This window comes from Dermacentor albipictus, unplaced genomic scaffold (genome assembly GCF_038994185.2).
Source record: "Dermacentor albipictus isolate Rhodes 1998 colony unplaced genomic scaffold, USDA_Dalb.pri_finalv2 scaffold_11, whole genome shotgun sequence".
NCBI classification, from domain to species: Eukaryota; Metazoa; Arthropoda; class Arachnida; order Ixodida; family Ixodidae; genus Dermacentor; species Dermacentor albipictus.
In genome coordinates, this window is record NW_027225565.1 from 548,530 (window position 1) to 573,726 (window position 25,197).

Here is a 25,197-nt window from a genome sequence, read left to right on the forward strand (position 1 = left end):
TAGCCAGATGTTGCAAATCACTTTGCTTGTTAGCTAGCAACGCTGCTTCTCTTCGTCGTCCTTTTTTGTCCCTCGTCTATGTATGCGCTGTAAGTGATGATTGACACCACATGTATTAGCCAGATGTTGCAAATCACTTTGCTTGTTAGCTAGCAACGCTGCTTCTCTTCGTCGTCCGTTTTTGTCCCTCGTGTGTTATGCGCTGTAACTGATGATTGACACCACATGTATTAGCCAGATGTTGCAAATCTCTTTGCTTGTTAGCTAGCAACGCTGCTTCTCTTCGTCGTCCTTTTTGGTCCCTCGTCTATGTATGTGCTGTAAGTGATGATTGGCACCACATGTATTAGCCAGATGTTGCAAATCACTTTGCTTGTTAGCTAGCAACGCTGCTTCTCTTCGTCGTCCTTTTTTGTCCGTCGTGTATGTATGCGCTGTAAGTGATGATTGACACCACATGTATTAGCCAGATGTTGCAAATCACTTTGCTTGTTAGCTAGCAACGCTGCTTCTCTTCGTCGTCCTTTTTTGTCCCTCGTCTATGTATGCGCTGTAAGTGATGATTGACACCACATGTATTAGCCAGATGTTGCAAATCACTTTGCTTGTTAGCTAGCAACGCTGCTTCTCTTCGTCGTCCTTTTTTGTCCCTCGTCTATGTATGCGCTGTAAGTGATGATTGACACCACATGTATTAGCCAGATGTTGCAAATCACTTTGCTTGTTAGCTAGCAACGCTGCTTCTCTTCGTCGTCCTGTTTGGTCCCTCGTCTATGTATGCGCTGTAAGTGATGATTGACACCACATGTATTAGCCAGATGTTCCAAATCACTTTGCTTGTTAGCTAGCAACGCTGCTTCTCTTCGTCGTCCTTTTTGGTCCCTCGTCTATGTATGCGCTGTAAGTGATGAATGACACCACATGTATTAGCCAGATGTTGCAAATCACTTTGCTTGTTAGCTTGCAACGCTGCTTCTCTTCGTCGTCCTTTTTTGTCCCTCGTGTGTGTATGCGCTGTAAGTGATGATTGACACCACATGTATTAGCCAGATGTTGCAAATCACTTTGCTTGTTTGCTAGCAACGCTGCTTCTCTTCGTCGTCCTTTTTGGTCCCTCGTGTATGTATGTGCTGTAAGTGATGATTGACACCACATGTATTAGCCAGAGGTTGCAAATCACTTTGCTTGTTAGCTAGCAACGCTGCTTCTCTTCGTCGTCCTTTTTTGTCCGTCGTGTATGTATGCGCTGTAAGTGATGATTGACACCACATGTATTAGCCAGATGTTGCAAATCACTTTGCTTGTTAGCTAGCAACGCTGCTTCTCTTCGTCGTCCTTTTTTGTCCGTCGTCTATGTATGCGCTGTAAGTGATGATTGACACCACATGTATTAGCCAGATGTTGCAAATCACTTTGCTTGTCAGCTAGCAACGCTGCTTCTCTTCGTCGTCCTTTTTTGTCCCTCGTGTGTGTATGCGCTGTAAGTGATGATTGACACCACATGTATTAGCCAGATGTTGCAAATCACTTTGCTTGTCAGCTAGCAACGCTGCTTCTCTTCGTCGTCCTTTTTTGTCCCTCGTGTGTGTATGTGCTGTAAGTGGTGATTGACACCACATGTATTAGCCAGATGTTGCAAATCATTTTGCTTGTTAGCTAGCAACGCTGCTTCTCTTCGTCTTCCTTTTTTGTCCCTCGTCTATGTATGCGCTGTAAGTGATGATTGACACCACACGTATTAGCCAGATGTTGCAAATCACTTTGCTTGTTAGCTAGCAACGCTGCTTCTCTTCGTCGTCCTTTTTTGTCCCTCGTGTATGTATGCGCTGTAAGTGATGATTGACACCACATGTATTAGCCAGATGTTGCAAATCACTTTGCTTGTTAGCTAGCAACGCTGCTTGTCTTCGTCGTCCTTTTTTGTCCCTCGTCTGTGTATGTGCTGTAAGTGATGATTGACACCACATGTATTAGCCAGATGTTGCAAATCACTTTGCTTGTTAGCTAGCAACGCTGCTTCTCTTCGTCGTCCTTTTTTGTCCCTCGTGTGTGTATGCGCTGTAAGTGATGATTGACACCACATGTATTAGCCAGATGTTGCAAATCACTTTGCTTGTTAGCTAGCAACGCTGCTTCTCTTCGTCGTTCTTTTTTGTCCCTCGTCTATGTATGCGCTGTAAGTGATGATTGACACCACATGTATTAGCCACATGTTGCAAATCACTTTGCTTGTTAGCTAGCAACGCTGCTTCTCTTCGTCGTCCTTTTTTGTCCCTCGTGTGTGTATGCGCTGTAAGTGATGATTGACACCACATGTATTAGCCAGATGTTGCAGATCACTTTGCTTGTTAGCTAGCAACGCTGCTTCTCTTCGTCGTCCTTTTTGTCCCTCGTCTATGTATGTGCTGTAAGTGATGATTGACGCCAGATGTTGCAAATCACTTTGCTTGTTAGCTAGCAACGCTGCTTCTCTTCGTCGTCCTTTTTTGTCCCTCGTCTATGTATGCGCTGTAAGTGATGATTGACACCACACGTATTAGCCAGATGTTGCAAATCACTTTGCTTGTTAGCTAGCAACGCTGCTTCTCTTGGTCGTCCTTTTTGGTCCCTCGTCTATGTATGCTCTGTAAGTGATGATTGACACCACATGTATTAGCCAGATGTTGCAAATCACTTTGCTTGTTAGCTAGACACGCTGCTTCTCTTCGTCGTCCTTTTTGGTCCCTCGTCTATGTATGCGCTGTCAGTGATGATTGACACCATATGTATTAGCCAGATGATGCAAATCACTTTGCTTGTTAACTAGCAGCGCTGCTTCTCTTCGTCGTCCTTTTTGGTCCCTCGTCTATGTATGCGCTGTAAGTGATGATTGACACCACATGTATTAGCCAGATGTTGCAAATCACTTTGCTTGTTAGCTAGCAACGCTGCTTCTCTTCGTCGTCCTTTTTTGTCCCTCGTCTATGTATGCGCTGTAAGTGATGATTGACACCACATGTATTAGCCAGATGTTGCGAATCACTTTGCTTGTTAGCTAGCAACGCTGCTTCTCTTCGTCGTCCTTTTTTGTCCCTCGTGTGTTATGCGCTGTAAGTGATGATTGACACCACATGTATTAGCCAGATGTTGCAAATCACTTTGCTTGTTAGCTAGCAACGCTGCTTCTCTTCGTCGTCCTTTTTTGTCCCTCGTCTGTGTATGCGCTGTAAGTGATGATTGACACCACATGTATTAGCCAGATGTTGCAAATCACTTAGCTTGTTTGCTAGCAACGCTGCTTCTCTTCGTCGTCCTTTTTGGTCCCTCGTCTATGTATGCGCTGTAAGTGATGAATGACACCACATGTATTAGCCAGATGTTGCAAATCACTTTGCTTGTTAGCTAGCAACGCTGCTTCTCTTCGTCGTCCTTTTTTGTCCCTCGTCTATGTATGCGCTGTAAGTGATGATTGACACCACATGTATTAGCCAGATGTTGCAAATCACTTTGCTTGTGAGCTAGCAACGCTGCTTCTCTTCGTCGTCCTTTTTGGTCCCTCGTGTATGTATGTGCTGTAAGTGATGATTGACACCACATGTATTAGCCAGATGTTGCAAATCACTTTGCTTGTCAGCTAGCAACGCTGCTTCTCTTCGTCGTCCTTTTTTGTCCCTCGTGTGTGTATGCGCTGTAAGTGATGATTGAGACCACATGTATTAGCCAGATGTTGCAAATCACTTTGCTTGTCAGCTAGCAACGCTGCTTCTCTTCGTCGTCCTTTTTTGTCCCTCGTGTGTGTATGCGCTGTAAGTGATGATTGACACCACATGTATTAGCCAGATGTTGCAGATCACTTTGCTTGTTAGCTAGCAACGCTGCTTCTCTTCGTCGTCCTTTTTGTCCCTCGTCTATGTATGTGCTGTAAGTGATGATTGACGCCAGATGTTGCAAATCACTTTGCTTGTTAGCTAGCAACGCTGCTTCTCTTCGTCGTCCTTTTTTGTCCCTCGTCTATGTATGCGCTGTAAGTGATGATTGACACCACACGTATTAGCCAGATGTTGCAAATCACTTTGCTTGTTAGCTAGCAACGCTGCTTCTCTTGGTCGTCCTTTTTGGTCCCTCGTCTATGTATGCTCTGTAAGTGATGATTGACACCACATGTATTAGCCAGATGTTGCAAATCACTTTGCTTGTTAGCTAGACACGCTGCTTCTCTTCGTCGTCCTTTTTGGTCCCTCGTCTATGCATGCGCTGTCAGTGATGATTGACACCATATGTATTAGCCAGATGATGCAAATAACTTTGCTTGTTAACTAGCAGCGCTGCTTCTCTTCGTCGTCCTTTTTGGTCCCTCGTCTATGTATGCGCTGTAAGTGATGATTGACACCACATGTATTAGCCAGATGTTGCAAATCACTTTGCTTGTTAGCTAGCAACGCTGCTTCTCTTCGTCGTCCTTTTTTGTCCCTCGTCTATGTATGCGCTGTAAGTGATGATTGACACCACATGTATTAGCCAGTTGTTGCGAATCACTTTGCTTGTTAGCTAGCAACGCTGCTTCTCTTCGTCGTCCTTTTTTGTCCCTCGTGTGTTATGCGCTGTAAGTGATGATTGACACCACATGTATTAGCCAGATGTTGCAAATCACTTTGCTTGTTAGCTAGCAACGCTGCTTCTCTTCGTCGTCCTTTTTTGTCCCTCGCGTGTGTATGCGCTGTAAGTGATGATTGACACCACATGTATTAGCCAGATGTTGCAAATCACTTAGCTTGTTTGCTAGCAACGCTGCTTCTCTTCGTCGTCCTTTTTGGTCCCTCGTCTATGTATGTGCTGTAAGTGATGATTGACACCACATGTATTAGCTAGATGTTGCAAATCACTTTGCTTGTTAGCTAGCAACGCTGCTTCTCTTCATCGTCCTTTTTTGTCCGTCGTGTATGTATGCGCTGTAAGTGATGATTGACACCACATGTATTAGCCAGATGTTGCAAATCACTTTGCTTGTTAGCTGGCAACGCTGCTTCTCTTCTTCGTCCTTTTTTGTCCCTCGTCTTTGTATGCGCTGTAAGTGATGATTGACACCACATATATTAGCCAGATGTTGCAAATCACTTTGCTTGTTAGCTAGCAACGCTGCATCTCTTCGTCGTCCTTTTTTGTCCCTCGTCTATGTATGCGCTGTAAGTGATGATTGACACCACATGTATTAGCCAGATGTTGCAAATCACTTTGCTTGTTAGCTAGCAACGCTGCTTCTCTTCGTCGTCCTTTTTGGTCCCTCGTCTATGTATGCGCTGTAAGTGATGATTGACACCACATGTATTAGCCAGATGTTCCAAATCACTTTGCTTGTTAGCTAGCAACGCTGCTTCTCTTCGTCGTCCTTTTTGGTCCCTCGTCTATGTATGCGCTGTAAGTGATGAATGACACCACATGTATTAGCCAGATGTTGCAAATCACATTGCTTGTTAGCTAGCAACGCTGCTTCTCTTCGTCGTCCTTTTTTGTCCCTCGTCTATGTATGCGCTGTAAGTGATGATTGACACCACATGTATTAGCCAGATGTTGCAAATCACTTTGCTTGTGAGCTAGCAACGCTGCTTCTCTTCGTCGTCCTTTTTGGTCCCTCGTCTATGTATGCGCTGTAAGTGATCATTGACACCACATGTATTAGCCAGATGTTGCAAATCACTTTGCTTGTTAGCTAGCAACGCTGCTTCTCTTCGTCGTCCTTTTTGGTCCCTCGTCTGTGTATGCACTGTCAGTGATGATTGACACCACATGTATTAGCCAGATGTTGCAAATCACTTTGCTTGTTAGCTAGCAACGCTGCTTGTCTTCGTCGTCCTTTTTTGTCCCTCGTCTATGTATGCGCTGTAAGTGATGATTGGCACCACATGTATTAGCCAGATGTTGCAAATCACTTTGCTTGTTAGCTAGCAACGCTGCTTCTCTTCGTCGTCCTTTTTTGTCCCTCGTGTGTGTATGCGCTGTAAGTGATGATTGACGCCACATGTATTAGCCAGATGTTGCAAATCACTTTGCTTGTTAGCTAGCAACGCTGCTTCTCTTCGTCGTCCTTTTTTGTCCCTCGTCTATGTATGCGCTGTAAGTGATGATTGACACCACATGTATTAGCCAGGTGTTGCAAATCACTTTGCTTGTTAGCTTGCAACGCTGCTTCTCTTCGTCGTCCTTTTTTGTCCCTCGTGTGTGTATGCGCTGTAAGTGATGATTGACACCACATGTATTAGCCAGATGTTGCAAATCACTTTGCTTGTTAGCTAGCAACGCTGCTTCTCTTCGTCTTCCTTTTTGGTCCATCGTCTATGTATGTGCTGTAAGTGATGATTGACACCACATGTATTAGCCAGATGTTGCAAATCACTTTGCTTGTTAGCTAGCAACGCTGCTTCTCTTCGTCGTCCTTTTTTGTCCGTCGTGTATGTATGCGCTGTAAGTGATGATTGACACCACATGTATTAGCCAGATGTTGCAAATCACTTTGCTTGTTAGCTAGCAACGCTGCTTCTCTTCGTCGTCCTTTTTTGTCCGTCGTCTATGTATGCGCTGTAAGTGATGATTGACACCACATGTATTAGCCAGATGTTGCAAATCACTTTGCTTGTCAGCTAGCAACGCTGCTTCTCTTCGTCGTCCTTTTTTGTCCCTCGTGTGTGTATGCGCTGTAAGTGATGATTGACACCACATGTATTAGCCAGATGTTGCAAATCATTTTGGTGGTTAGCTAGCAACGCTGCTTCTCTTCGTCGTCCTTTTTTGTCCCTCGTCTATGTATGCGCTGTAAGTGATGATTGACACCACACGTATTAGCCAGATGTTGCAAATCACTTTGCTTGTTAGCTAGCAACGCTGCTTCTCTTCGTCGTCCTTTTTGTCCCTTGTGTGTGTATGCGCTGTAAGTGATGATTGACACCACATGTATTAGCCAGATGTTGCAAATCACTTTGCTTGTTAGCTAGCAACGCTGCTTGTCTTCGTCGTCCTTTTTTGTCCCTCGTCTATGTATGTGCTGTAAGTGATGATTGACACCACATGTATTAGCCAGATGTTGCAAATCACTTTGCTTGTTAGCTAGCAACGCTGCTTCTCTTCGTCGTCCTTTTTTGTCCCTCGTCTATGTATGAGCTGTAAGTGATGATTGACACCACATGTATTAGCCAGATGTTGCAAATCACTTTGCTTGTTAGCTAGCAACGCTGCTTCTCTTCGTCGTCCTTTTTTGTCCCTCGTGTGTGTATGCACTGTAAGCTATGATTGACACCACATGTATTAGCCAGATGTTGCAGATCACTTTGCTTGTTAGCTAGCAACGCTGCTTCTCTTCGTCGTCCTTTTTTGTCCCTCGTCTATGTATGTGCTGTAAGTGATGATTGACACCACATGTATTAGCCAGTAGTTGCAAATCACTTTGCTTGTTAGCTAGCAACGCTGCTTCTCTTCGTCGTCCTTTTTGGTCCCTCGTCTATGTATGCGCTGTAAGTGATCATTGACACCACATGTATTAGCCAGATGTTGCAAATCACTTTGCTTGTTAGCTAGCAACGCTGCTTCTCTTCGTCGTCCTTTTTGGTCCCTCGTCTGTGTATGCACTGTCAGTGATGATTGACACCACATGTATTAGCCAGATGTTGCAAATCACTTTGCTTGTTAGCTAGCAACGCTGCTTGTCTTCGTCGTCCTTTTTTGTCCCTCGTCTATGTATGCGCTGTAAGTGATGATTGGCACCACATGTATTAGCCAGATGTTGCAAATCACTTTGCTTGTTAGCTAGCAACGCTGCTTCTCTTCGTCGTCCTTTTTTGTCCCTCGTGTGTGTATGCGCTGTAAGTGATGATTGACGCCACATGTATTAGCCAGATGTTGCAAATCACTTTGCTTGTTAGCTAGCAACGCTGCTTCTCTTCGTCGTCCTTTTTTGTCCCTCGTCTATGTATGCGCTGTAAGTGATGATTGACACCACATGTATTAGCCAGGTGTTGCAAATCACTTTGCTTGTTAGCTTGCAACGCTGCTTCTCTTCGTCGTCCTTTTTTGTCCCTCGTGTGTGTATGCGCTGTAAGTGATGATTGACACCACATGTATTAGCCAGATGTTGCAAATCACTTTGCTTGTTAGCTAGCAACGCTGCTTCTCTTCGTCTTCCTTTTTGGGCCCTCGTCTATGTATGTGCTGTAAGTGATGATTGACACTACATGTATTAGCCAGATGTTGCAAATCACTTTGCTTGTTAGCTAGCAACGCTGCTTCTCTTCGTCGTCCTTTTTTGTCCGTCGTGTATGTATGCGCTGTAAGTGATGATTGACACCACATGTATTAGCCAGATGTTGCAAATCACTTTGCTTGTTAGCTAGCAACGCTGCTTCTCTTCGTCGTCCTTTTTTGTCCGTCGTCTATGTATGCGCTGTAAGTGATGATTGACACCACATGTATTAGCCAGATGTTGCAAATCACTTTGCTTGTCAGCTAGCAACGCTGCTTCTCTTCGTCGTCCTTTTTTGTCCCTCGTCTATGTATGCGCTGTAAGTGATGATTGACACCACATGTATTAGCCAGATGTTGCAAATCATTTTGCTTGTTAGCTAGCAACGCTGCTTCTCTTCGTCGTCCTTTTTTGTCCCTCGTCTATGTATGCGCTGTAAGTGATGATTGACACCACACGTATTAGCCAGATGTTGCAAATCACTTTGCTTGTTAGCTAGCAACGCTGCTTCTCTTCGTCGTCCTTTTTGTCCCTTGTGTGTGTATGCGCTGTAAGTGATGATTGACACCACATGTATTAGCCAGATGTTGCAAATCACTTTGCTTGTTAGCTAGCAACGCTGCTTCTCTTCGTCGTCCTTTTTTGTCCCTCGTGTGTGTATGCACTGTAAGTTATGATTGACACCACATGTATTAGCCAGATGTTGCAGATCACTTTGCTTGTTAGCTAGCAACGCTGCTTCTCTTCGTCGTCCTTTTTTGTCCCTCGTCTATGTATGTGCTGTAAGTGATGATTGACACCACATGTATTAGCCCGTAGTTGCAAATCACTTTGCTTGTTAGCTAGCAACGCTGCTTCTCTTCGTCGTCCTTTTTTGTCCCTCGTCTATGTATGCGCTGTAAGTGATGATTGACACCACACGTATTAGCCAGATGTTGCAAATCACTTTGCTTGTTAGCTAGCAACGCTGCTTCTCTTGGTCGTCCTTTTTGGTCCCTCGTGTATGTATGCGCTGTAAGTGATGATTGACACCACATGTATTAGCCAGATGTTGCAAATCACTTTGCTTGTTAGCTAGCAACGCTGCTTCTCCGTCGTCCTTTTTGGTCCCTCGTCTATGTATGCGCTGTAAGTGATGATTGACACCACATGTATTAGCCAGATGTTGCAAATCACTTTGCTTGTTAGCTAGCAACGCTGCTTCTCTTCGTCGTCCTTTTTTGTCCGTCGTCTATGTATGCGCTGTAAGTGATGATTGACACCACATGTATTAGCCAGATGTTGCAAATCACTTTGCTTGTCAGCTAGCAACGCTGCTTCTCTTCGTCGTCCTTTTTTGTCCGTCGTGTATGTATGCGCTGTAAGTGATGATTGACACCACATGTATTAGCCAGATGTTGCAAATCACTTTGCTTGTTAGCTAGCAACGCTGCTTCTCTTCTTCGTCCTTTTTTGTCCCTCGTCTTTGTATGCGCTGTAAGTGATGATTGACACCACATATATTAGCCAGATGTTGCAAATCACTTTGCTTGTTAGCTAGCAACGCTGCATCTCTTCGTCGTCCTTTTTTGTCCCTCGTCTATGTATGCGCTGTAAGTGATGATTGACACCACATGTATTAGCCAGATGTTGCAAATCACTTTGCTTGTTAGCTAGCAACGCTGCTTCTCTTCGTCGTCCTTTTTGGTCCCTCGTCTATGTATGCGCTGTAAGTGATGATTGACACCACATGTATTAGCCAGATGTTCCAAATCACTTTGCTTGTTAGCTAGCAACGCTGCTTCTCTTCGTCGTCCTTTTTGGTCCCTCGTCTATGTATGCGCTGTAAGTGATGAATGACACCACATGTATTAGCCAGATGTTGCAAATCACTTTGCTTGTTAGCTAGCAACGCTGCTTCTCTTCGTCGTCCTTTTTTGTCCCTCGTCTATGTATGCGCTGTAAGTGATGATTGACACCACATGTATTAGCCAGATGTTGCAAATCACTTTGCTTGTGAGCTAGCAACGCTGCTTCTCTTCGTCGTCCTTTTTGGTCCCTCGTCTATGTATGCGCTGTAAGTGATCATTGACACCACATGTATTAGCCAGATGTTGCAAATCACTTTGCTTGTTAGCTAGCAACGCTGCTTCTCTTCGTCGTCCTTTTTGGTCCCTCGTCTGTGTATGCACTGTCAGTGATGATTGGCACCACATGTATTAGCCAGATGTTGCAAATCACTTTGCTTGTTAGCTAGCAACGCTGCTTCTCTTCGTCGTCCTTTTTTGTCCCTCGTGTGTGTATGCGCTGTAAGTGATGATTGACGCCACATGTATTAGCCAGATGTTGCAAATCACTTTGCTTGTTAGCTAGCAACGCTGCTTCTCTTCGTCGTCCTTTTTTGTCCCTCGTCTATGTATGCGCTGTAAGTGATGATTGACACCACATGTATTAGCCAGGTGTTGCAAATCACTTTGCTTGTTAGCTTGCAACGCTGCTTCTCTTCGTCGTCCTTTTTTGTCCCTCGTGTGTGTATGCGCTGTAAGTGATGATTGACACCACATGTATTAGCCAGATGTTGCAAATCACTTTGCTTGTTAGCTAGCAACGCTGCTTCTCTTCGTCTTCCTTTTTGGTCCATCGTCTATGTATGTGCTGTAAGTGATGATTGACACCACATGTATTAGCCAGATGTTGCAAATCACTTTGCTTGTTAGCTAGGAACGCTGCTTCTCTTCGTCGTCCTTTTTTGTCCGTCGTGTATGTATGCGCTGTAAGTGATGATTGACACCACATGTATTAGCCAGATGTTGCAAATCACTTTGCTTGTTAGCTAGCAACGCTGCTTCTCTTCGTCGTCCTTTTTTGTCCGTCGTCTATGTATGCGCTGTAAGTGATGATTGACACCACATGTATTAGCCAGATGTTGCAAATCACTTTGCTTGTCAGCTAGCAACGCTGCTTCTCTTCGTCGTCCTTTTTTGTCCCTCGTGTGTGTATGCGCTGTAAGTGATGATTGACACCACATGTATTAGCCAGATGTTGCAAATCATTTTGGTGGTTAGCTAGCAACGCTCCTTCTCTTCGTCGTCCTTTTTTGTCCCTCGTCTATGTATGCGCTGTAAGTGATGATTGACACCACACGTATTAGCCAGATGTTGCAAATCACTTTGCTTGTTAGCTAGCAACGCTGCTTCTCTTCGTCGTCCTTTTTGTCCCTTGTGTGTGTATGCGCTGTAAGTGATGATTGACACCACATGTATTAGCCAGATGTTGCAAATCACTTTGCTTGTTAGCTAGCAACGCTGCTTGTCTTCGTCGTCCTTTTTTGTCCCTCGTCTATGTATGTGCTGTAAGTGATGATTGACACCACATGTATTAGCCAGATGTTGCAAATCACTTTGCTTGTTAGCTAGCAACGCTGCTTCTCTTCGTCGTCCTTTTTTGTCCCTCGTCTATGTATGAGCTGTAAGTGATGATTGACACCACATGTATTAGCCAGATGTTGCAAATCACTTTGCTTGTTAGCTAGCAACGCTGCTTCTCTTCGTCGTCCTTTTTTGTCCCTCGTGTGTGTATGCACTGTAAGCTATGATTGACACCACATGTATTAGCCAGATGTTGCAGATCACTTTGCTTGTTAGCTAGCAACGCTGCTTCTCTTCGTCGTCCTTTTTTGTCCCTCGTCTATGTATGTGCTGTAAGTGATGATTGACACCACATGTATTAGCCAGTAGTTGCAAATCACTTTGCTTGTTAGCTAGCAACGCTGCTTCTCTTCGTCGTCCTTTTTGGTCCCTCGTCTATGTATGCGCTGTAAGTGATCATTGACACCACATGTATTAGCCAGATGTTGCAAATCACTTTGCTTGTTAGCTAGCAACGCTGCTTCTCTTCGTCGTCCTTTTTGGTCCCTCGTCTGTGTATGCACTGTCAGTGATGATTGACACCACATGTATTAGCCAGATGTTGCAAATCACTTTGCTTGTTAGCTAGCAACGCTGCTTGTCTTCGTCGTCCTTTTTTGTCCCTCGTCTATGTATGCGCTGTAAGTGATGATTGGCACCACATGTATTAGCCAGATGTTGCAAATCACTTTGCTTGTTAGCTAGCAACGCTGCTTCTCTTCGTCGTCCTTTTTTGTCCCTCGTGTGTGTATGCGCTGTAAGTGATGATTGACGCCACATGTATTAGCCAGATGTTGCAAATCACTTTGCTTGTTAGCTAGCAACGCTGCTTCTCTTCGTCGTCCTTTTTTGTCCCTCGTCTATGTATGCGCTGTAAGTGATGATTGACACCACATGTATTAGCCAGGTGTTGCAAATCACTTTGCTTGTTAGCTTGCAACGCTGCTTCTCTTCGTCGTCCTTTTTTGTCCCTCGTGTGTGTATGCGCTGTAAGTGATGATTGACACCACATGTATTAGCCAGATGTTGCAAATCACTTTGCTTGTTAGCTAGCAACGCTGCTTCTCTTCGTCTTCCTTTTTGGGCCCTCGTCTATGTATGTGCTGTAAGTGATGATTGACACCACATGTATTAGCCAGATGTTGCAAATCACTTTGCTTGTTAGCTAGCAACGCTGCTTCTCTTCGTCGTCCTTTTTTGTCCGTCGTGTATGTATGCGCTGTAAGTGATGATTGACACCACATGTATTAGCCAGATGTTGCAAATCACTTTGCTTGTTAGCTAGCAACGCTGCTTCTCTTCGTCGTCCTTTTTTGTCCGTCGTCTATGTATGCGCTGTAAGTGATGATTGACACCACATGTATTAGCCAGATGTTGCAAATCACTTTGCTTGTCAGCTAGCAACGCTGCTTCTCTTCGTCGTCCTTTTTTGTCCCTCGTCTATGTATGCGCTGTAAGTGATGATTGACACCACATGTATTAGCCAGATGTTGCAAATCATTTTGCTTGTTAGCTAGCAACGCTGCTTCTCTTCGTCGTCCTTTTTTGTCCCTCGTCTATGTATGCGCTGTAAGTGATGATTGACACCACACGTATTAGCCAGATGTTGCAAATCACTTTGCTTGTTAGCTAGCAACGCTGCTTCTCTTCGTCGTCCTTTTTGTCCCTTGTGTGTGTATGCGCTGTAAGTGATGATTGACACCACATGTATTAGCCAGATGTTGCAAATCACTTTGCTTGTTAGCTAGCAACGCTGCTTCTCTTCGTCGTCCTTTTTTGTCCCTCGTGTGTGTATGCACTGTAAGTTATGATTGACACCACATGTATTAGCCAGATGTTGCAGATCACTTTGCTTGTTAGCTAGCAACGCTGCTTCTCTTCGTCGTCCTTTTTTGTCCCTCGTCTATGTATGTGCTGTAAGTGATGATTGACACCACATGTATTAGCCCGTAGTTGCAAATCACTTTGCTTGTTAGCTAGCAACGCTGCTTCTCTTCGTCGTCCTTTTTTGTCCCTCGTCTATGTATGCGCTGTAAGTGATGATTGACACCACACGTATTAGCCAGATGTTGCAAATCACTTTGCTTGTTAGCTAGCAACGCTGCTTCTCTTGGTCGTCCTTTTTGGTCCCTCGTGTATGTATGCGCTGTAAGTGATGATTGACACCACATGTATTAGCCAGATGTTGCAAATCACTTTGCTTGTTAGCTAGCAACGCTGCTTCTCTTCGTCGTCCTTTTTGGTCCCTCGTCTATGTATGCGCTGTAAGTGATGATTGACACCACATGTATTAGCCAGATGTTGCAAATCACTTTGCTTGTTAGCTAGCAACGCTGCTTCTCTTCGTCGTCCTTTTTGGTCCCTCGTCTATGTATGCGCTGTCAGTGATGATTGACACCACATGTATTAGCCAGATGTTGCAAATCACTTTGCTTGTTAGCTAGCAGCGCTGCTTCTCTTCGTCGTCCTTTTTGGTCCCTCGTCTATGTATGCGCTGTAAGTGATGATTGACACCACATGTATTAGCCAGATGTTGCAAATCACTTTGCTTGTTAGCTAGCAACGCTGCTTCTCTTCGTCGTCCTTTTTTGTCCCTCGTCTATGTATGCGCTGTAAGTGATGATTGACACCACATGTATTAGCCAGATGTTGCAAATCACTTTGCTTGTTAGCTAGCAACGCTGCTTGTCTTCGTCGTCCTTTTTTGTCCCTCGTCTGTGTATGTGCTGTAAGTGATGATTGACACCACATGTATTAGCCAGATGTTGCAAATCACTTTGCTTGTTAGCTAGCAACGCTGCTTCTCTTCGTCGTCCTTTTTTGTCCCTCGTCTATGTATGCGCTGTAAGTGATGATTGACACCACATGTATTAGCCAGATGTTGCAAATCACTTTGCTTGTTAGCTAGCAACGCTGCTTCTCTTCATCGTCCTTTTTTGTCCGTCGTGTGTGTATGCGCTGTAAGTGATGATTGACGCCACATGTATTAGCCAGATGTTGCAAATCACTTTGCTTGTTAGCTAGCAACGCTGCTTCTCTTCGTCGTCCTTTTTTGTCCCTCGTCTATGTATGCGCTGTAAGTGATGATTGACACCACATGTATTAGCCAGATGTTGCAAATCAGTTTGCTTGTTAGCTAGTAGCGCTGCTTCTCTTCGTCGTCCTTTTTGGTCCCTCGTCTATGTATGCGCTGTAAGTGATGATTGACACCAGATGTATTAGCCAGATGTTGCAAATCACTTTGCTTGTTAGCTAGCAACGCTGCTTCTCTTCGTCGTCCTCTTTTGTCCGTCGTCTATGTATGCGCTGTAAGTGATGATTGACACCACATGTATTAGCCAGATGTTGCAAATCACTTTGCTTGTTAGCTAGCAACGCTGCTTCTCTTCGTCGTCGTTTTTGTCCCTCGTCTATGTATGCGCTGTAAGTGATGATTGACACCACATGTATTAGCCAGATGTTGCAAATCACTTTGCTTGTTAGCTAGCAATGCTGCTTCACTTCGTCGTCCTTTTTTGTCCCTCGTCTATGTATGCGCTGTAAGTGATGATTGACACCACACGTATTAGCCTGATGTTGCAAATCACTTTGCTTGTTAGCTAGCAACACAATGTCGTCCGTATAACATAAACCTGGAAGCTAGTGTTCTACTACTGTACCCGCCTGTTTGTATGGGAGATTAAACGCGATATTACTTACTTTTAGCGCTCTCTCCATCCTCACCATGTACATCATAAACAGCAGTGGGGATAAAGGGCAGCCCTGCCGCAGTCCCTTGTTGATATCAACTTTCTCTTTGCTCCTCATCCCTTCCCATTCAACGCAAACGGTATTTTCTAGGTAAATCTCTCTGAAGCACTTTTGATAGCAAGCGCTACTTAATGGGCTAACTGAAAATATTTCTATCGGTTTCGTTTTTGCGTTTCTGTTTTCCACCTAGCGGGGATTTTTAAAGCGCCATCGTATTCGGGGTGACGAGCGCTCGCAGTTTTCAAGATGGCGTCGACGTCGCGCGCCGCTTTTCCACTGAAACTTCGCATGTCGGCGGATTGCGATGCAAATGGGCTCAAATTTCCGGAGAATGGTAGTAGCACAGACTTGGAAGACGAATTCGATTCGTCAGAATTTAGTACGCCGCGGTACGTCAACAGGCACCCGCCGGGATTTTCGCTTCCTGTACCGCTTCATCGCTGCCGCGCATTGATCTAATGGCGAATTCGCCAAATGGCACCGGGGCGCCATGGGGCGGCGATGATTGGACGAAACGGTGCATCGAGGCGCCCCGGCGCCAAATGCCGAATCCGCCGTAAGTATATCCGGCGGGTTCTAAAGGCCACAGTTCTTGTCGGGAGTGTGCCATTGTCGTTCGTCCTGTACCGCGCGGAAGAATTAACGGCCGGCGAGCGCGCAGAGAGTGGCGTTTCCTGCACGTAATACGGTCGGCAGTGGACCTCGGCGTTGGACTCCGCAGTGCCACGCGGCGGTTCGCTTGGGCCAATGTTTTCCCATGTATCAAAAAAAAGTGGCGCGTATAGAGCGCATATATGCAGGATTATTGCATGCGGCACTTGTGTTCAAAATGGACGATATCGATTTTTAAATCTTCGTTTAGCTCCGAGCAGCATTGATGTTTCTATCGATCTTTTTCATTTTCGTTCCAATTTTCTGTTTTTTTAATCATTTTTTATACTGGTTTTAATATGTAGTTTGAAATTAAGACACTCGGAAAGATGACTGCTTTACTCTAAAATTCGATATCATACAGTTTAGCATCAAGCATTTCTTGTGGCAGGAAAACAAATTGCCTAGACCACCCGAAAATTACCTATTTTCCCGTGGTCACGAAAGTGCTAAGTAAAGCAAGAAAGTATATCGTTGCGAGCTCTGAGCCAATCTGCTTGTCACGTGGAAAAAATGGAATACCGATATACAGCACATTTGTCCTTTACACGCGTTGAATGAGCACATATACAACGTGAGCTCATTGGACCTTCCAGATTCAGTGATAACACCATCTTCTATACTGCCTAACGCACGTGTGTTAGCCCGGTGGAAGCCTTTGGAACATCCGAGTTTCCTGTATGCTATACTTATTCCGTGAAAGAGTGCACAGCTCACTCTCAGAGCTCGAAATGTATTTTCCTCACGCCACTCACCAGCTCCCACATGCCTATACAGTGAGTGGCCTTCCTTGCAGCCCTTGACGCATTCATTCGTATTGGAGCTGCTTTCTGGGACTTGTGATATTCTTCACAGTTGTGAGCACCATCATCGACGTTTGTTGCTCTCGGAGAGGAGAGAAACCAGCACCACGAACTGAGTATTGCATGATGTGTTTAAATGACCACCGTATTGCAGCACGGATAACATGATTGCAAGGTTTGTTTAAGTTTATTGCTTGCATCGTGACATCAATTTACGGCTTGACACTTCGGATGATTGCTTTTCCAGCGTCTAGCAACAACAAACAGTAATGATAAGATATAAACAGCAGGCATGAATAAAAGCTTGAAGTATATGTTGATAAAGCCAATGTAGAAAGAAGGAAATCATATATAATTAAAATACATGTTTGAAATATCTTACAGGGCCGCGGTACTCGTTAAGGAAAGCATAGAGCGCGCGGTCGGCTGCTAACATTTGTTGCGTCAAGACTGACTCTGAGAGAAAAAGAAAGAGTTAGGAGATATGCACTCAACAATGTTTCTGGAAGTTCGCCACTTGACAACGCACTTTCTGCTGTATGAGGCGACGCTACTAGAAAAAGATTGAGCTTAGTGCGGAGACACGTTCTCCATAAAAAAAATAATTAAAATTCACTGCTCCGAAGTCCATCTACAAGTGTGCTTTTCAAACATTTCATACATTTCAAACCAGTTCCTGCGATATAAAAGAAAAAATAAAGTTGTACAAGTTCAATCAATTATCGTAATCAGGTACCACCACTTGAATGGAAGTGAAACTTCAGAATTGATTCGGCCTAATTATGTGAAATTAAGTCATGATTATATTACTCATAGACTTTGGTACAGCTGCTGTGATTTTGATTACAGAAGCCTGCCTTGCGTGCTCACGCACGCATGCTGAAACACACACAGACGAAGTAATTTTTGCACAGGTGAGCTGCAGTTACATTAACACTATAGTTATACGGGCCCTGCTATCTTGGGCTAAGCCACACCGCACTTATGGTCTACCGCAGCTATACACGGATACATCCTAGCTGCAATTAAAATGCCTAGTTACTACGGGTAATGAAGACAAAGATTTTCTTTCGTATACGTGCTGTTTGCTACTGGACGGTCGCCTTCGCTTACAATGTGTCCGGCATATCCACTGTGGTGGCGTAGTGGCTTTGGCGTTGCTCTGCTATGTCCGGGGTCGTGGTATCAAATCCGGGCCGTGGCAGCTGCATTTCGATGTGGACGAAATGCAAAAATGACCGTGTGCCGTGCATTGGGCGCCCGCTAAAGAACCCCAGGTGGTCAAAATTAATTCGGAGTTCCCCAGTATACGGTGTCCCTAATAATCATATCGTGGAGTTGGTGCGTAATATCCCAGAATTTAATTTCATTTTAGGGCCCAATATCATGATTGACTGGCACCTGGTGTTCCAAAGAGTTTCAGCGTAAGAATGTTTCTTTTTGTGTGTGTGATTACGGCTCCTTAACGGTTTCAACAACGCGACCGGACAGCACACGGCGCTGCGCACAACCCATGTCGCAACGACGAAGCTGCACAATCTCGCCCGATTTTCCATCCTGTTACCAGGCCGCAATGTTCGGTGCACTTGCAGGTTTGTAACCTGTTTACTCACTCCCCATTATGGAGTATGTAAAGATTGTGAAGGAGAGACGCTCATCGCAGCCGAGGCTTATGAAACAAAATAGGGTTTTCCTGTTTTCCTGTAAAAATCCTGTAAGAATTACGCTGGCATTGACGCACTTGCGTGAGGGATAAATGTTGCGATGACTTAAATGACAAATATCGCGCTGATGTTAAGACAGTATGGTGTCGGCGTAAACAAATACCTTAGCTCAGGACCTACTACATTGGAAAAGAGAAATGAACGTGCTTGGCAACACACTGTATGAGTATTGAAGCTTGTGGCATATAAAGAAATGTGATAATATTGCTTCAGCGGAAAAAGAGGACAAAATTGTGGATGGTGAAGACGACGAAGTGGCAACAGCATCTCGGGATTCTCCGCTGCTATTTATATACGCATCGTGTAAATACGCAGTGTAAATAGTTTTATACCCGGGACAATATAGTAACTGAAACTGTTGTTCTTTAGATTCGCAACTACTTAAGAAAAATTTGAGAACCTCAAGTAACAAAGTTGCATTTTCATAACTCAGCAATGAAAACACTGCCACAATTCGATTACCTGCACCAAATAACACATTGAAAGCGCTCAGAATTGATGTATTACACAGCGCTCTAAAATGTTTTGTTTTATGGGTAAATCATTGGGCCCTATTCGGGCATATTGTATCGATTTACAGGAAATTAATAATGAATATTAAGAAAGTTGTCCGCTTAGGATGCTCCAAGAGAGGCAGCTAATCGAACTGAGATATGTATTTTTTTCATGTGGATAACTTTGTAAATTCTAAGCTTGTGTTCTTCTTAAATTTAGTGATTTAATAATTTTCCTCACTTGGAAGCCTGAATAAAAGTTATGATGGATAATTTGCAGGGATTTAACTTGCTCTAATTTAACTCCTGCGGGGACGTTAGAGTATCCGTCTCCCGTGCAAGAGGACCGTGATTCAAATCCCTGTGCCGCGCAATTCTCCACCGGAAAATACAAAAAAACCCGTCTGTTGAGAAAATTGCACAAACAGGCCTGGAGTGCGGCCTGATCCCGGTGACCAGAACCGGTAACGCACTCTCTCACCAGAGCAGGATTGGACACCCTGGTGCAGTACTTGGCCACAACCTCCTATATGAATACAACAATCAAACCCCGGCCCTCAGTCCCCAGCAGCCGCGAAGCAACTGACCACGGCGGTGGTCAGATCTGTGACGCTGCACAGGGTGCTAAGAATACCTGGCTCCGGACAGGCCGCCATTGGAATCTGAACCTGGCAACGTTTAACGTTAGAACGCTATTTAGTGAGGCGAGTCTAGCAGTGTTATTGGAGGAATTAGAGGGTAGTAAATGGGATATAATAGGGCTCAGTGAGGTTAGGAGGACGAAAGAAGCATATATAGTGCTAAAAAGCGGGCATGTACTGTGTTACCGGGGCTTAGCGGACAGACGAGAACTAGGAGTCGGATTCCTGATTAATAAGGAAATAGCTGGTAACATACAGGAATTCTATAGCATTAACGAGAGGGTGGCAGGTCTTGTTGTGAAACTTAATAAGAGGTACAAATTGATGGTGGTACAAGTCTATGCCCCTACATGCAGTCATGATGACCAGGAAGTCGAAAGCTTTTATGAAGACGTGGAATCGGCCATGGGTAAAGTCAAAACAAAATACACTATACTGATGGGCGACTTCAATGCCAGGGTAGGCAAGAAGCAGGCTGGAGACAAGTCAGTGGGGGAATATGGCATAGGCTCTAGGAATAGCAGAGGAGAGTTATTAGTAGAGTTTGCAGAACAGAATAATATGCGGATAATGAATACCTTTTTCCGCAAGCGAGTTAGTCGAAAGTGGACGTGGAGGAGCCCGAATGGTGAGACTAGAAATGAAATAGACTTCATACTCTGCGCGAACCCTGGCATCATACAAGATGTAGACGTGCTCGGCAAGGTACGCTGCAGTGACCATAGGATGGTAAGAACTCAAATTAGCCTAGACTTGAGGAGGGGACGGAAGAAACTGGTACACAAGAAGTCAATCAATGAGTTAGCGGTAAGAGGGAAACTAGAGGAATTCCGGATCAAGCTACAGAACAGGTATTCGGCTTTAACTCAGGAAGAAGACCTTAGTGTTGAAGCAATGAACGACAATCTCATGGGCATCATTAAGGAGTGCGCAGTTGAAGTCGGTGGTAACGCCGTTAGACAGGAAACCAGGAAGCTATCGCAGGAGACGAAAGATCTGATCAAGAAACGCCAATGTATGAAAGCCTAGCTACAGCTAGAATAGAACTGGCAGAACTTTCTAAAAATCAACAAGCGTAAGACAGCGGACATCAGGAACTATAATATGGATAGAATTGAGCAGGCTCTCAGGAACGGAGGAAGCCTAAAAACAGTGAAGAAGAAACTAGGAATAGGCAAGAATCAGATGTGTGCGTTAAGAGACAAAGCCGGCAATATCGTTACTAATATGGATGAGATAGTTCAAGTGGCTGAGGAGTTCTATAGAGATTTATACAGTACCAGTGGCACCCACGACGATAGTGGAAGAGAGAATAGCCTAGAGGAATTCGAAATCCCACAGCTAACGCCAGAAGAAGTAAAGAAAGCCTTAGGAGCTATGCAAAGGGGGAAGGCAGCTGGGGAGGGTCAGGTAACAGCAGATTTGTTGAAGGATGGTGGTCAGATTGTTCTAGAGAAACTGGCCACCCTGTATACGCAATGCCTCATAACCTCGAGCGTACCGGAATCTTGGAAGAACGCTAACATAATCCTAATCCATAAGAAAGGGGACGCCAAAGACTTGAAAAATTATAGACCGATCAGCTTACTGTCTGTTGCCTACAAAGTATTTACTAAGGTAATCGCAAATAGAATCAGGAACACCTTAGACTTCTGTCAACCGAAGGACCAGGCAGGATTCCGTAAAGGCTACTCAACGATAAACCATATTCACACTATCAATCAAGTGATAGAGAAATGTGCAGAATATAACCAACCCTTATATATAGCTTTCATTGATTACGAGAAAGCGTTTGATTCAGTCGAAACCTCAGCAGTCATGGAGGCATTACGGAATCAGGGTGTAGATGAGCCATATGTAAAAATACTGGAAGATATCTATAGCGGCTCCACAGCCACCGTAGTCCTCCACAAAGAAAGCAACAAAATCCCTATAAAGAAAGGTGTCAGACAGGGAGATACGATCTCTCCAATGCTATTCACAGCATGTTTACAGGAGGTATTCAGAGGCCTGGAGTGGAAAGATTTGGGGATAAAAGTTGATGGAGAATACCTTAGCAACTTGCGATTCGCTGATGATATTGCCTTGCTTAGTAACTCAGGAGACCAATTGCAATGCATGCTCACTGACCTGGAGAGACAAAGCAGAAGGGTGGGTCTGAAAATTAATCTGCAGAAAACTAAAGTAATGTTTAACAGTCTCGGAAGAGTACAGCAGTTTACGATAGGTAGCGAAGCACTGGAAGTGGTAAGGGAATACATCTACTTAGGGCAGGTAGTGACCACGGATCCGGATCATGGGACTGAAATAGCCAGAAGAATAAGAATGGGCTGGAGTGCGTTTGGCAGGCATTCTCAAATCATGAACAGCAGGTTGCCACTATCTCTCAAAAGGAAAGTGTATAACAGCTGTGTGCTACCAGTACTCACATATGGGGCAGAAACCTGGAGGCTTACGAAAAGGGTTCTGCTGAAATTGAGGACGACGCAACGAGCTATGGAAAGAAGAATGACCGGTGTAACGTTAAGGGATAAGAAAACAGCAGATTGGGTGAGGGAACAAACGCGGGTAAACGACATCTTAGTTGAAATCAAGAAAAAGAAATGGGCATGGGCCGGACATGTAATGAGGAGGGAAGATAACCGATGGTCACTAAGGGTAACGGACTGGATTCCAAGGGAAGGGAAGCGTAGCAGGGGGCGGCAGAAAGTTAGGTGGGCGGATGACATCAAGGCGTTTGCAGGGACAACATGGCCATGGCCACGCGCTGTGGTTGCTCAGTGGCTATGGTGTTGGGCTACTGAGTACGAGGTCGCGGGATCGAATCCCGGCCACGGCGGCCGCATTTCGATGGCGGCGAAATGCGAAAACACCCGTGTGCTTAGATTTAGGTGCACGTTAAAGAACCCCAGGTGGTCGAAATTTCCGGAGTCCTCCACTACGGCGTGCCTCATAATCAGAAAGTGGTTTTGGCACGTAAAACCCCATAAATCTTAATGACCATGGCCACAATTAGTACATGACCGGGGTAGTTGGAGAAGTTACGCCCTGTAGTGGGCGTAACTAGGCTGATGATGATGATCAAACGAAATATGATAGTTCGATAGTTCAAATTTTTTCATTACATAATCGGGTCTTGAAGCCGGCTAAGCTTGCATGATTAGAAATGACGTACAAACACCACACGACTTGAACCAAACCATAACCTTGCATAAGTCATGTATACAACCGCTACAAGAATAAATAGAGGTATACAAGGAAAAAGCACACTACCGGAACAATAGCGACCAATGATGATCTAGTGCTTAGCATAGACATTTGAAACGAGCAACAGGCTGTACAAATAACATACACCATAGGCGCTGTCTCTGCTCTACTGCCCGTTGTATTTTTCTTCACTAAACGGTTGAAGAGATGTCGCAGCATCAATGCCTTAACTAAACGCTTGCAGCGTTCAATTCCTTACCGAGAAAAACAAAAGAGAATACTAACTTCTTTTGTAGCATATGTCATTCATTGCACATGAAAACACTGAAGAATTTGACGTATATATGCTTGCTACGTATGTGGGAAATGAATATGTGTTTTTTTCTCACGATACCTTCGGCAGGAACGGTGTGCAGTTCGAATGCGAGTCAAATACTGAATGACTTCATACGAACACGGCAGGAAAACTAGAGCCCGGAAGTTTTTCATTGTATTCGATATGAAGGACTTGGGTTAATACGTAAGATGTCCGACGAAGTTATTCCACCTACACTTGTTAGAAATAAAACGAATAGTTCGCCTTTGCGCCATTTCCATTTTGTAAACCCAGAGCCTCAAGTGGCTATTTGCAATGGCTTATACCCGAAAAAAAGCAGCTCTAGTGCAGTGAGAGAAAAAAAAAATCATCATGTTTAGATCGGCTAAGTTCCTTATCTAACCACCACTACCACGCATCTCTTCTTCGTACGTGTAGCAAGAAATACCAAAACCACGCTTTACTTATTACATTGTGTAGCCTGTGTGAGACAGGTACGGGTCTTTCCAATTTTAAAGTTTAGCCACACAGACCATCAAAGGCAGCAGTGTTCAATTTACGCCAAACTAGCTCCCAAATCAAGCGCCAAGATTAAATGCAGCAAGTTAGCGCTAAGGTTCAGGAAGTAGCCGTACCATTAACGCACGATTGTATGTCAACCTCACAATTGTCAAGATGTGTTTTTCTCCTTTCGTAACAAGAGTCGGCCGTTTTGAGCTCCTTTGTTTGCGTCCTTGCAGGAATGCTCGTGGAACCGGAGGAAGGGAACAGCGAGAGTTGTGCGGTGTCTGTGGCAATGCTTGCAGTAGACCGGACGCCTTACACGGGCACGCCAAGGAACCCACGGATGACGCAGCCCACATTTGCAAAGCATGTGATCAATCGTCGGTGAAGAAGCCTAACTTTGTAGAACATTGCCGCAACCGTACTGACAAAAAACACAAATGCGAAACCTGTGGTAAACAGTTCCGCCGGGCAGATTACCTAGCTAAACATTACTGCACGCACACAGACGAACGACCCTACAAATGCAAAATCTGTGATAAATCGTTCCGGCAGTCTGATCATCTAGATCAACATAAGCGCACGCATACAGACGAGAGACCCTACAAGTGCCAAATATGTAATAAATCGTTCCGGGCGTCTAGTCATCTAGATAACCATAAGCGCACGCACACAGGTGAGAAACCCTACATTTGCAAAACTTGCGGTAAATCATACACGCGGGAGGCAACTCTCCGTAAACATGAGCCCGCTCACGCAGAGGAGAAACGTCATGCATGCGAAAAAGTGCTCAATCATTCAAAGAGAAATATAATCTCAAGAGGCATGTATACTCGCAATGTGGAAACAGCACTAAAGTTTGCGAAATCTGTGATCGTTCCTTTCAGACCATTTTGAAATCTCCATCGTCACCACCAAACAAAGCACGTGGATTAAACACCGTATGAGTGTACGCAGTGTGGATGTCGTTTTGCAGACAAAGAAACACGCGATAGGCATGTGTGCCAGAAGGAATGCAAGATGTGAACGATGCCGTCTGGTTTTTCGAAATTGCGCGAGCAGAACTGGTCGCCAGAAGTAATTAGGGTTCTTCAATGTCGAAAAATACTCCAGGCCCTGGCCTGCGGTCAGTGTTCCATGAACTATGTTGTTGGTGAACGTTGCTTTATCAAGCTGACTTCAAAAGAAATCCTAACGGGCTGCAAGATTGTGTTTTGTGTAATTAGAGTGCTGAAATGTTCACAAAAGATCCTTGACCCCCATGTGGTTAAAGAAACTTCTTGTGCAGTTCTTTTGACACTGTACCAGCAAACAAGGTTTAATGAACCATATTCTTGGTGATTTTGCATATTAAACAGAATGGAAAATCTGTCATAAGGAAACATTTGAGGAAGGATGTACTGTATTCTAGTCAACTAAAAAGAAATTTCTGCCATGATATGATGTCCAAAGGCCAAGTTGCCTTCGAGAGACAGCACTTGCAGGTGCTTTTACGACAATGCATGGCTCCATTGC

The 25,197-nt window shown here is 44.5% G+C and overlaps 1 protein-coding gene across 6 annotated transcripts in view; it reads left to right on the plus strand.

Moving 5' to 3' along the window:
• The window catches only part of LOC139051254 (uncharacterized), a 36,905-nt gene extending 11,947 nt beyond the window's left edge, over nucleotides 1-24,958 (plus strand). For all 6 annotated transcript variants that reach the window (XR_011509290.1, XR_011509289.1, XM_070528249.1 and 3 more), the window contains one exon: nucleotides 23,919-24,958. Coding sequence is in view for 1 of the 6 variants with exons in the window: in XM_070528246.1 (XP_070384347.1) it covers nucleotides 23,919-23,987 (69 nt within the window). In the remaining 5 variants the exon portion in view is untranslated. The remainder of the gene's footprint in view (nucleotides 1-23,918) is intronic.
• The last annotated feature ends 239 nt before the right edge of the window (nucleotides 24,959-25,197 follow it).